This window comes from Rhincodon typus, chromosome 37 (assembly GCF_021869965.1).
Source record: "Rhincodon typus isolate 14 chromosome 37, sRhiTyp1.1, whole genome shotgun sequence".
NCBI classification, from domain to species: domain Eukaryota; kingdom Metazoa; phylum Chordata; class Chondrichthyes; order Orectolobiformes; family Rhincodontidae; genus Rhincodon; species Rhincodon typus.
In genome coordinates this window covers 21213846-21227485 of record NC_063368.1, presented here as the reverse complement: position 1 = coordinate 21227485, position 13640 = coordinate 21213846, and the positions used below count along the sequence as shown (strand labels likewise).

Below are 13640 nucleotides of genomic sequence, written 5' to 3'. Positions count from 1 at the left end.
ACACAGGCAGGTGGAGCCAGTTTAGCTTGGGAACATGGTTAGAGACAAAAACATTGCAGATGCTGGAATCCAAGGGAAACAAACAGGAGGCTGGAAGAACACATCAGGCCAGGCAGCATCTGAAGGAAAGGAGCAGTCATCATTTCGGGTATTACTTTTCTCCAGATGTTCTTGCAGCCTCCTGTTTGTCTCTCTAGTTTGGGACCATGGTTGGCATAACTGGTAGGACTGAAGGGTCTGTTTCCTTAGGCTTGGCTTTGTATTTTACCCAGTAACCAATGTGCCCTGCATTGCTGGATGGCATCTCCACTCGGATAATGTTGGGGGGTTTTCTCCAGGTGTCCCAGGTTAGGGTATACTGGGCTGTTTCCATAATTTAATCGGTTCCTTAAATTTCCTCCCCAAATTATTTTCTCATTCATTTCCCAACACCCATCTCTTTGACCAGGATTTTGGTTTCCTCTATGAACCTTCACCTCCATCTGCCTCCCATCCTCACAGCCTGAGGATTTGTTTATATGTTCAATGTGAACAAAAGCAGTCAGTCGGTCAGTCTGTCCAAGCTCATTTCCTTGCAGCCACCTGCAACCAAAACATCGCCAGTCTCTTAGACCCTGCAACGAGGTGACATTCACTCCCAGCTCAAACAAGGCTGGTTCTGAAACATTCACACCACTGCAAACACAATCAGAGGGTCACAGCACAGGCACCTGGCAGGAACAGTCAGGAGATCAGGAGAGGGAGCCGCGCTCTGTGTCTGACCAGGAGTCCGGGACCAGATACAGTGGAGAATGAGACACAGCAGCTGCAGGAACTAAACATAATGGGTTTTTTTAAGCAATCTCTCCCAATCTCTGTGTGTACCTTCCAAACCACACCAGTCATCCCAACTCCACTACCATCTTCCTGTTTTAATTTCTCAAAACAATAAAAAAAGGGTCAGATTCCACTAAAAGTTGTGAATGTGACAGTGGGTCTGACAGCAGTCTTGGTGCTACTATGCAATCAAACTTGGGATTTTCACATTCCCCAATGACTCACCTCCACTAAACTCACACCAATTGAGACAATCATGATGCTCATAATATTTTCCCGCATCCATTCGAACACGTTACTCCTACAGCTCTGGGGAAACAATGAGAACTAGAGTCAGTAACAGAAGCATCACGTTCTTGGTCTGTATCCCACATACATCAAGCAGGGAATAACTGTTAAACTAAACCCCTTCTGGTCAGTTCCATGAGCTCAGGAGTGACTGGGCCGCTCTGTCCCTGCTGCCTGGACCCAAAGCTGGGCCAATGACTGTGCAAGTTTCAAACTATATCCAGCTGAGAGCCAAAGGCAAGTCAGACAAACAATGAAACAGATGAGAAGTTACCTTCAAGGGAACTCTGAATGGGTTTGTGGGGGCATAACAGAATCCAGTTTGTTTGGTAAAGTTGAAGCTGGTGATATTCTGAGGAAAAGAATTATAACAGGAGCATGGATAGGTGAAGTTTTTCAGCAACTCAATAGAATTATTCTTCATTTTTGAGTTTTTCATCCATTCCTGAGAGTTGTTCCAACCACAGCAAGAAAACTGGAAAAGATGGGAGGCAGTTTAATGCAAACATTTACCAGGAGATTTACCACAGTCTTTGAAAGTAGCATTTTACTATGGACAAACAGAATTAATGGATAAATATCACGGTATCAAAGTGAAATGTGCAAACAGTATAACTGGGAGCAGAGTTCCGCAGGGAAGTTGGTTCTGTTGGTCAATCCTGGTCAATTCAAAATCTCTTCCCTTCATCAAACTAAGACTCCTGATCGGAGCTGGATAATACACTCAGTTTGAACTGGAAATTATAAAAAGTTATTAGGTTTCCTCCAAATGCAATGAGTAAAAGTAATTAAGGCATAAAAGGAAGGTGTCTGATGATAGAGTTCTGGGAGAGACATGGAGAATCTTATGCACAGTGAATTATGGTGACCTCAAATGCATAAGCTGAAAGCATGAAGGGAACAGATTCAATAAGAAGCTTCAAAAGAGAATTAATTTGATTTGAAGAGGAGTGGCCTAAAACAAAAACACAAAAAAAAAATCAGCAGATCCCAAGAGGTAAATGAGCTTGTTCTGTGTTGTATGATTCTAACTCAGGAATTCATTTACCTGATTTTAGCATGCTAGGAATACTTTGATAAGTTCTAAGCAAGAAAAAGCCATGTGCTCATCACTTATGCCTATATTAACTCATCCCAACTCCTAATGAAAATTAATTAAAGGGTATTGACCCCTTTAATTGTTGGAAATTCTGAATGTAGTATATGGGGACAGCCAGCTGGTGGCGCTGAACATTCATAGAACATAGAACAGTACAGCACAGTACAGGCCCTTCGGCCCATGATGTTGTGCCGACCTATTATCCTACTAAGATCAATCTACCCTGCACACCCTTCATTTTACTATCATCCATGTGCCTATCCAACAGTCGCTTGAATGTCCCTAATGTGTCTGACTCCACTACCACTGCCGGCAGCGCATTCCACACACCCACCACTCTGTGTGAAGAACCTACCTCTAACATCTCCCCTATACCATCCTCCAATCACCTGAAAATTATGCCTCCTCGTAATAGCCATTTCCGCCCTGGGAAGAAGTCTCTGACTATCCACTGTATCTATGCCTCTCTTCATCTTGGAAACCTCTATCAAGTCACCTCTCATCCTTCTTCGCTCCAATGAAAAAAGCCCTAGCTCCCTCAACCTTTCCTCATAAGACCTGCCCTCCAGTCCAGACAGCATCCTGGTAAATCTCCTCTGTACCCTCTCTAAAGCTTTCACACCCTTCCTATAATGAGGCGACCAGAACTGAACACAATATTCCAAGCGTAGTCTAACCAGGGTTTTATAGAGCTGCAGCATAACCTCGCTGCTCTTAAACTCAATTCCCCTGCCAATGAAAGCCAACACACCATACGCCTTCTTTACAACCCTATCAACATGGGTAGCAATTTTGAGGGATCTGTGGACGTGGACACCAAGATCCCTCTGTTCCTCCACACTGCTGAGAATCCTACCATTAACCCTGTATTCTGCATTCAAATTGACGTTCCAAAATGAATCACTTCACACTTTTCTGGGTTGAATTCCATCTGCCACTTCTTTGCCCTGCTCTGCATCCTGTCAATGTCTGATTGCAACCTACAACAGCCCTCCACGCTGTCCACAACTCCACCAACCTTCATGTCATCGGCAAACTTACTAACCCACCCTTCCACTTCCTCATCCAAGTCATTTATAAAGATCACAAAGACCAGAGGTCCCAGAACAGATCCCTGCAGCACACCACTGGTCACCGAGCTCCAGGCTGTATACTTTCCATCTACTACCACCCTCTGTCTTCTATTGGACGTCCCTGAATCCCATGCCTCCTTACTTTCTGAATGAGCCTACCATGTGAAACCTTATCAAATGCCTCGCTAAAATCCATATACACCACACCTACTGCTCTGCCTTCAATGTGTTTTGTCACATCCTCAAAGAATTCAATAAAGCTTGTGAGGCATGATCTGCCCCTCACAAAGCCACGCTGACTATTTCTAATCAAACTGTGCTTTTCCAAATAATCATAAATACTATCTCTCAGAATCCTCTCCAATAATTTGCCCACCACAGAAGGAAGACTGTCTGTAATTCCCAGGATTATCCCTATTCCCTTTCTTGAACAAGGGAATGACATTTGCCACCCTCCAATCATCTGGGACTACTCCAGTGGACAGAGAGGACGCAAAAATCATCGCCAAAGGGGCAGCAATCTCTTCCCTTGCTTCCTGTAGCAATCTTGGGTATATCCCGTCTGGCCCAGGGGACTTATCTATCCTCATGTTTACCAAAATTTCTAGCAAATCCTCCTTCCTAACATCAACCAGTTTGAGCATATCTGCCTGTTTCATGCTGTCCTCACAAATGTCAAGGTCCCTCTCACTGGTGAATACTGAAGCAAAGTATTCATTAAGGACCTCCCCTACCTCCTCCGACTCCGCACACAAGGTCCCTCCACTGTCCCCGATTGGTCCTACCCTCACTCTGGCCATCCTCTTGTTCCTTACATAAGTATAGAACGCTTTGGGGTTTTCCTTAATCCTACCCACCAAGGCTTCTTCATACCCCCTTCTAGCTCTCCTTCGTCCATTCTTCAGTTCCTTCCTGGCTATCTTGTAGACCTCTAGAGCCCTGTCCGATCCTTGCTTCCTCAACCTCAAGTAAGCTTCCTTCTTCCTCTTGACAAGGTGTTCAACATGTCTTCTCATCCAAGGTTCCTTCACCTTACCATCCTTTCCATGCCTCAGTGGGACAAACCTATCCAGTACTCGTAGCAACTGCTCCCTAAACAACCTTCACATTTCTATCGTTCATTTCCCTGAGAACATCTGATCCCAATTGGTGCTCTGTAGTTCTTGCCTAATAGCATTGTAATTCCCCCTCCCCCAGTTAAATACTTTCCCATACCATCTGCTCCTATCCCCCTCCATGGCTATAGTAAAGGTCAGGGAGTTGTGATCCCTATCACCAAAATGCTCTCCCACTGAGAGATCTGACACCTGACCTGGTTCGTTGCCAAGCACCAAATCCACTGTGGCCTCCCTTCTAGTCGGCCTATCTACATATTGAGTCAGAAATCCTTCCTGGACACACCTGACAAAATCTGCTCCATCCAAACTATTTGCACTTAGGAGGTTCCAGTCTATATTAGGGAAGTTGAAGTCACCCATGACAACAACCCTATCACTTCTGCACCTTCCCAAAATCTGTCTCCCAATCTGTTCCTCAGTGTCTCTGTTGCTTTGGGGGGGGTCTATAGAAAACTCCCAGTAAAGTGACTGCTCCTTTCCTGTTTCTGCCTTCCACCCATACTGACTCAGTGGAGAAATCCTCCTCCACGACCTCCCTTTCTACACCTGTGATACCATCCCTGATTAGCAATGCCATTCCCCCACCTCTTTTACCTCCCTCCCTATTTCTATTGAAACATCTAAACCCTGGAACATCCAACAACCATTCCTGCCCCGTGTTGTCCAAGTGTCCGTAATGGCCACAACATCGTAGTTTCAAGTACTGATCCATGCTCTAAGTTTGTTACCCTAATTCCTGACACTCCTTGCATTGAAGTAGACACCTCAACCTGTCACACTGACTGTCACTTTGCCCTATCAGTGTCTATCCTTCCTCACAGGCTCTCTGCTTGCTGTATCTGCCTGTACACCAGATGCCCCATCCTCTGATCCGTAGCTCTGGTTCCCAACCTAACTCCCTTTAATCACTTCTCAGGTCCTCATCCCTTTTCCTAGCTATGTCATTGGTAGCGATGTGTACCACGACTTCTGGCTGCTCACCCTCCCCCTTAAGGATCCTGTAGACTCGATCAGAGACACCCCTGACCCTGGCATCCGGGAGGCAATAAAGCATCCGGGAGGCAATATACCATCCGGGAGTCTCACTTGGTACCACAGAATCTCCTGTCTGTTCCCCTAACCACTGAATCTCCTATCACTATTGCTCTCCTATTCTCCCCCCTTCCCTTCTGTGCCACAGAGCCAGGCTCAGTGCTAGAGACCTGGCCACTGTGGCCTTCCCCTGGTAGATCCCCCCACAACAGTATCCAAAACGGTATACTTATTATTGAGGGGAACAGCCACAGGGGATCCCTACACTGTCTGCCTGTTCCCTTTTCCCCTTCCTGACAGTCACCCAGCTACCTTTTTCTTGTACCTTTGGGTGTGACCACCTCCTTACAACTCCTCTCTATCACCCCCTCAGCCTCCCGAATGATCCAGAGTTCATCCAGCTCCAGCTCCAGTTCCCTAATGCGGTTTTTGAGGAGCTGGAGTTGGGTGCACTTCTCGCAGGTGAAGTCAGAGTGGACACCAGCAGTAACCCTTACCTCCCACATCCTGCAAGAGGAGCATGCAACTGCCCTAGCTTCCATTCCCTCTACTCTAGATTGCCAAGAGATAAAAGGGAAAATAAAAATAGCTCACCTTACCAACCCTTCACACAGTCTTTTTTTTGGTTAGAGGAGGAGGATAGGCGGGAAACACGTGTAGTGTTTCGGGTTTAGCCACGGCCCGAATATATTAGCTCACTTACCCAGCAGTCCCCATGTCCGCGTTCGCTCCTGCTCAGCCTTCGCTCCGCCTATTCACAAGGCAAGTATTTTATACATAAACTTACCTTCCTGGCTGCCCCCGGCTCGCACTCTCACCACTCCTGCCCCTGAAATGTGCTCCATCAGGAAGAAGGCTGAGGTGATGGAGCTGTTGACCCATTGACACCAGAATGGACACTGGGCACTGACCTCCCCCACGAGGCCAGCCTGGACAATGTGAACCTGCTGCTCCCTTATTCACAAATGGTCTGAAATTTCCGGTTAGTGATCAGCAAGAGTGTGCCGTAATGCTCCATTCCCAGACTGAGGCTGCGTAGCTAACAATCTTTTTGCTTTGAAATTCAGAGGAATGCAAGCTGTGAAACTCCTGAACTAACCAGAATTCACTGTCACTTTGGGAACATGCCAATGAAGCTCACCTAACCATTGCCCATGTCGGGGTTACATTAGAAAACAAGTTAAACCAAATTAGAATTAGGATGTGAAACTGAGGCAGTTACTTGCATTTAGTGCCAAAAATAATAGGCTTCTTCTGTTTATTTGGTTTTATTTTTACTGCGGCCGATTTGTGGTTTTAAGAACAGGGCAACCTGACTAAAGCTGACCTGAAACTTTGTTTAAATTCTTGATCTTTTTTAACAAAGTCACTGAATAACAAATACCTACCTAAGAGAAGAAAGGTGCAGTCTGTTAGGCTACAACTTGAGAAACACAATGTGCTATTTATGAACTCACTGCCAGAGAATCTGTCCAATTTTATACTCCCTCAAACACTCATTTTCCTTTTTCATTTCAGGATTATCAATTTTGTACTGTTCTTTGTCTAGAGTTCAACGGTAATTTGTAGTTTTATCAAATACTTTTGCATAAAATCAAATCCTTTCACACAATCATTAGATTCTAAACATCAACATTAGGTAAAGATAAAGTTGTGATTATCCCAGAGGACAACAGGAGTGCTCTCTCAATAGAGAAAGAGACAGACAGAGACAGACAAAGACACGAGGGCTGGTGGTTTAACCTCAGGATCTCCACATCTCAGGCAAAGGGAGAGATTGAGAAGGAAAGAGCTTCCCAGTGTCCTTAGCTGCTGGAGCTTACATCTACCACAAAATATTCATTACTCACTTGCATTTGGATGAAGTCCCAACTCTCCTCCAGGCTCTGAAGTTTCTCATCACTCTCATCATAGTTTTGAATCAACTTCTGCACAGCGTTGCCAAGCTGTTTCTCGATCTAACAAGAGACCAAGTCATAAACCAAACTGCAGAGAATACAGTGACCAATCATGTTTCCAAGCACAGAATTCCACAGCTATAACAACAAGTTGCATTTATATGGTGCCTTTAGCATCACAAAAAGTGTTTCACAGGAACATGACCAGTCAAAACACGACACTGAAGTACACAAGGAGATATCAGGTCAAGTGATAATTTGGTCAGTGGTGCGTTTTAAGGGGAGGCAACGGCCTACTGGTATTATCACTGGACTGTTAATCCAGAGACCCAGATAACCCAGGTTCGAATCCCTCCACAGCAGATGGTGGAATTTGAATTCAATAAATATCTGGAATCAAGAAGCTAATGATGATCGTGAATCCATTGTTGATTGTCGGGGAAAACCCACCTGGTTCACTAATGTCCTTTAGGGAAGGAAACTGCCATCCTTACCTGGTCTGGCCCACACGTGACCCAAACCCACAACAATGTGGTTGACTCTGAACTGCACTCTGGGCAATTAGGGATGGGCAATAAGTGCTGTCTGGTCAGCGATGTCCTTATTCCATGAATGACTTTTTTTTTAAGAAAAGAGCACCTTGAAATGAAAGAAAGACTTAGGGAGATAATTCCAGATTCTCCAACCCAGGCTACTTAAGACGTGGGCTGATGGAAATTGGGGATGAAGGACTGAAGAGATCTCAGAAGGTGAGTGGCACAGGGTAGGGTGTGGTGGGAGTAGCCATAGAGAATTTTAAAAATGAGGATGGAAGTTTTGCATCAGGATGTCACCATGTGATGCAAGGCATGTGATTTCTCTACCTTTTAATATCATTCATCTCAGACCAAACCCCACATGCCACCAGCTCAAATCCAAACTCTGTCTGAAGGGGTTCAATGATTAACTTGTAAGTATTTCCATTGCCATGGTGATTTTTTAAATATAAAAAAGTGAGAGTTCTTTGAGTGGAATGGGTTTTACTTTCAATGGGAGAGTTTACAATTGAACAAAGTAAACAGTAAATGAAAAAACAAACCGAGAACAGCAGATGCTGGAAATCAAAACTAAAAACAGAAATTGCTGGAAAAACTCAGCAGGTCAGGCAGCATCTGTAGGGAGAAAGCAAAGTTGATGTTTCAGGTCAAATGATCCTACTTAGAGTTAGAATCATACAGCACTGAAAGAGACCTGGCGGTCCAACCAGTCCACACCGAACATAATCCCAAACTAAACTAGCCCCACCTGCCTGCGCTTGGCCCATATCCATCCAATCATTTCTTATTCATTTACTTATCTAAATAGCTTTTAAACGTTGTAACCATACCCACATCCACCACTTCCTCTGGAGATTCATTCCACATACAAACCACACTGTGTAAAAAAAAAAAATTGCCCCTCATATCTTTATTAAATCTTTCTCCACTCACTTTAAAAATATGCCTCCTAGTCTTGAAATTCCCCACCTTAAGGAAAAGACACCTGCCATTCACCTTACCCATACTCCTCATGATTTTATAAACCTCTCAACTTCCTACACTCCACTCCAGTGAATAAAGTCCCAGACTCTCCCTCTCATTCAACCCTAGGGTCTGTGTGGGATGCTCTTCAGAGGTTGGTGTGCACTTAATGGGTCAAATGGCCTGCTTTACACTGAATGGAACCTACAATCGATTTTTTGTTTTTCTTCGGGGAAAACACACAAATGTTGGATACAAAGCTTTTGGGTTTCAATTTTCCTCACTGATCCCTGCCCCCTCCCTCCCTTTTCTGGTCCCTGCCTACCATCACCACCACCATCCTCATCCCCATCCCCCCCGTCCCTGCCTACCATCACCCCCCCCCCCCCCCCCCCACCCCTCTGGTCCCTGCCTACCATCACCCCCTCCCCATCCCTCTAGTTCCTGGCCCCTGCCCCAGTGCTCAGTATTCGAACTGCTCAATTGGCTGGAACTCACCGATTTTCTTTGAGTGTAAATGAGAACTCCGACAGTAATCTGGGAGGCCAACAGGAACACCAACAAGGTGAAATACTGAAAAAAACAAAATCATTCATCACAACCAACACAGTGACCCATCACACAGCCGACCTTGAAGCTTGCTCACAGTTAGCTTTCAGCTTTATGGAATTTCCAGCATTCCCAGCAAACAGAGAAAGCTGGAGAAACTCCGCAGGTCAGCCCACTCTGTCTCTCCACAGATTGGTCAAGCCTCTCCAGCAGTTTGTTATTATTTCAACTTTCTGGACAAATTTTCAGTAAAAAGCAGAACAAGGAAGTTGTAAACAAGATGAAAGTATTTAAAATAGAAACCACAGCCCATCGTTTCTAAAAAAAATGTTTCGATCTGTGAGCCCAGAACACACTCGGGCCAGTGACTACAGACCTCACACTCCACATCCACACTTCAAATCCAGACACAAAAAGCATTCCCAGGGCAAATTAGATTCAGAGTGACACTGACACAACTCTTTTGATCTGAAAGTAATGCTCACTATACGCTGCACCCATTAAACACTCCCAAGGCATAGGGTTAAACACAGAATAAAACTTCCTCTACACTGTCCCCTGTATTAATGCCCAGAATACCACAGGGAGACTCAGGTAAAATCCCAGCTTCCCCTTCGTGGTCTCACATTCACTAGGAACTGGATCAGAATTGTCCTCCAAGTCAAATCTTGTGGGGAACAGATCACCAAAAGCATTTGCTGAGCTGTGATTGGTGGACGGTAGAAACAGCTCTTTCTCATGGGGCTGCTGCTTATCGGAAAACTGCTGTTTGCTGATAACTCTGTCACTTCCTGAGGAACAGAAAGACTGTATTTCATAGAGGAAGATGACTTGGCAGCTTGGGCAACTGTATGAGCAGATGTTTGAAAATGAGTGTTTGTTGCTATATTTAGCAGTGCACAGGTCTTCCCCCCACACCTAACCCTCTTCCACGCAACAAAAAATCACCAAGTAACTGCTGGGAAATTCTCTCAATAACACTGACAATAACTTAAATAGTTTGAATCATCCATTCAGTTTAATCTTTGTTTCTCTCAGTAGATTTCCATCTCCCCGATACGACTCACCTCGGAACTCTCTGGATTCCACCTCCTGATCACATTCCTTTGAATTCAGCACAGTCCGTATCGTTCTTCACCCTGCCTCCCAGTTCCTCACCCTGCCTCCCAGCTCGTCACCTCCTTACAGACTTCATTATCCTTCCCAGAAGCTCCTTCTCACAAACATGCTGATCTTCTTACTCAGATCCCAGAATCGTGCTCCAACACTCTGCCCGAAATCAAGGGCAAAGTGTGATCCTGATGTTGGAGGACTCATCTGTTTCCCCAAGTGCTTTGGGATCTGTTATTTACAGCTGTGTGAATCGGTTAAATTCACAAACATTTAAAACTGTTGCATTCTAATAGTAATAAACCAACACTTAAATGCGTATTCTATTTAAAAGAATTATTTTTACTCCAGTGGTATCTTTATGAATGGTCTTTATCCCTTTGTCCTTCCACAGTTCCCAAAATGGGGCTGTTGTACCTTGCTGTCTCAGTCAGTGTTTAGGTTCCAGTGTAGATGGTGAGTACCTGTGGTCTCCGTGGTGACAGTTTTCCATTAATCTTGTTAAAACAAAATCGTAGAATCTCTACAGATCTTGAAGCAGGCCATTGGGCCAACGAGTCCAGCCCCTCTTACCCTATCCCTGTAACACTGAATTTCCCTTTGGCTAACCCACCCAGCCTGCACATCCCTGGACACTATGGGCAATTTAGCATGGCCAATCCACTCTAACCTACACATCTTTGGACTGTGGGAGGAGACCGAAGCACCTGGAAGAAACCCAAGCAGACTCAGGGAGAAAGTGTAAACTCCACACAGACAGTCACCTGAGGCTGGAATCAAACCTGGGTCCCTGGCGCTGTGAGGCAGAAGTGCTAACCACTGAGCCAGCATGCCACTCAGAAATGATAGTCAGAAATGATACTCACAATCCCCAACATGCACTTCACTTCCTTCAATGCTCCGATGCAGCCCAGGAAGCCCATCATCATAGTGAACGTGCCCAAGCTAGACAGCAGGTATGACCACAGGTGGAGGGGGATCGAAGAGGTTTCTGCTCACAAAAACAGGCCCAGTAAAAACTCTCACAGCCAGACCATACACATGCTGAGAAGCTGCAATTTGTATCTGTGCACATAACATGAGGATGTATGAAATGGAACAGTTATAAATCTCTCACACGAACAGATACGCCCAACCCACTACACAATCTGTCAGTAGCCCAGCAGCTGTCTCAGAATTGAAAGAGGATTGGGGTGAAGAACACTACCTTGTCCAGGAATGGAACCCCAGGGAGAAGGAGCAGAGCCTGTCCAATGTGGGAATGAGCTGCACGCACAATCCAGAACATTTCTCCCTGCTTTGGGCTGAGGTCCTCATAATATCCGATTCAGGTAAATACAATCAGCCTTGTTCCATCTAGAAGACGGAGCCCCAGGGCTGTAGCAGTTTCTGTCAAACTCCCGGAAATACATGGTAAAAATGCAAGCCTCTGGCACAGCAGGAGTGGGGCAAGTGATACAGGACAGGCCTAACTCTACCGTCCTCCACTGTCACAATCACTCCCCACACCCCCACAATCCTATTCCCTCCCCCAACTCTCAGCCAATTTAAAATGAGCTGCTGATAAACAGCCAAGAGGAGGGGCTGTTTGGGTTCGCTGGACAATCCTTCCTCCGAATAAACCCTTTCCATTCCTCTTCAGTGTTTCTTGGAATTCCTGTCACAGTTCTAGCCAAACTTGAAATTGGAACTCCCTTGCCAAAACAAAATGTAGCAGAATCAGGTGAGTGTTAGTGACAGAGAGCTCAGTTCCAACAGCCTGTAAAACGGAGACCTCCATTCTCCTCTCGACAGCAGCTTTCAGAGCAAGCACATCATGGTTCTGTCCTCTGTCCCACACTGTCCTCCTTTTACTGTCCCTCTCCCTCATTCCCCTAGCCCCGTCTCACATCCATCACCCTATCCACTGTTTCTCTACCTCACTGCCTTTCTCTGTCTTTAATTAGCTGCAAACCACTTTGGGATGCTTTGTGCTATTTAAGGTAACTTTCCACTGTCTCCCTCACCATCTCTCTATAGCTAATTGTTCCCTGCCTGTCTGAATCTCTCAGTGATTTACAACAGTAACCAATGTACCCTCCCTCCCATCATCCGTCCACCTCCTCTCTCCTCCCACCATTTTACATTTCTCACACTTTCCTTTGGCTGCCTCTGCCCCAGTCTCACCATGTCCTTTATATATTCAAATGTTTTCTTCCGGGAATTAACATGATACAAACAGATGCATTGCAGAGTTTGTATCACAGAATTGCTGTCTCCAATACATTTTTTAACTATTTTAACATTTACAGTGTATTCAATGATTAACCATTTGGTAGGTCAGAACTTCAACATGGCTAAAAAAAGTGAAAAAAACATCACAGTATTCACCATGTTGTCTGATACAGTTGCACTGGTCAGTTGTGACATCTGGCTTATGGAGATGGCACCACTCTGGCACAGATTTTAATATACCATGTTACTCATTTACATAGTAGGCAAAATGTCTTTTTGGTTTGACAAAGAATTTCTTTACACAGTTTAATACGCTCCATCTATTCTCAAATTTACCACTGAAATGGAGTAATCAATCACAAAGTGTTAACTGAGAAAATCTGCCAATCCATCGACTGACAACCTACACTCGATGAGGGAGATAGTAGGAACTGCAGATGCTGGAGAATCCAAGATAACAAGGTGTAGAGCTGGATGAACACAGCAGGCCAAGCAGCAGAGGAGCAGGAAAGCTGACGTTTCGGGCCTAGACCCTTCTTCAGAAAATGGCCGAAGAGATTACGAGAGAGTTGCGGTGGGAGAGAGATCCACTGAGGTCTTTCCGGAGGGAGGAGGGTAACTGATGCTGCTTGGCCTGCTGTGCTCATCCAGCTCCACACGGTGTTATCCCAGACTCCAGCATCGGCAGTTCTTACTATCTGCGTGTGAGAGAGAGTATTAGATAAAAGTTCCATATATCAACACACAGGAGGGGAAAAGCAATAGTACTTGTACAGCACCCTCCTCATTGGAGTAAAGAGGGTCACATGACTGCCAACAACCGCTGCATTCCCAATAGCAACACCCTGACCAATCAGAGTCCATCTCTCTAATCGGAGAACCATGACTGACAGTTAACTGTTGCTGCAATATCTCCATGCCAGCAACAGTCCACCAACCAATAT

At 45.2% G+C, this 13640-nt stretch overlaps 1 protein-coding gene across 7 annotated transcripts in view; it reads right to left on the bottom strand.

The window, feature by feature from the left end:
• The window catches only part of LOC109933252 (leukocyte antigen CD37-like), a 32680-nt gene extending 19568 nt beyond the window's left edge, over positions 1–13112 (bottom strand). For 4 of the 7 annotated variants that reach the window (XR_007265678.1, XR_007265677.1, XM_048617496.1 and 1 more), the window contains exons 1-5: positions 11349–11507; positions 9322–9396; positions 7277–7384; positions 1379–1579; positions 1042–1125 (exon numbers count right to left, since the gene is read on the bottom strand). Coding sequence is in view for 5 of the 7 variants with exons in the window: in XM_048617496.1 (XP_048473453.1) it covers positions 1042–1125; positions 1379–1579; positions 7277–7384; positions 9322–9396; positions 11349–11411 (531 nt within the window). In the remaining 2 variants the exon portion in view is untranslated. Of the gene's footprint in view, positions 1–1041; positions 1126–1378; positions 1580–7276; positions 7385–9321; positions 9397–11348 lie in introns of all 7 variants that reach the window. The other 3 variants (XM_048617492.1, XM_048617493.1, XM_048617497.1) reach the window with 3 other exon arrangements.
• Between the last annotated feature and the right edge of the window lie 528 nt (positions 13113–13640).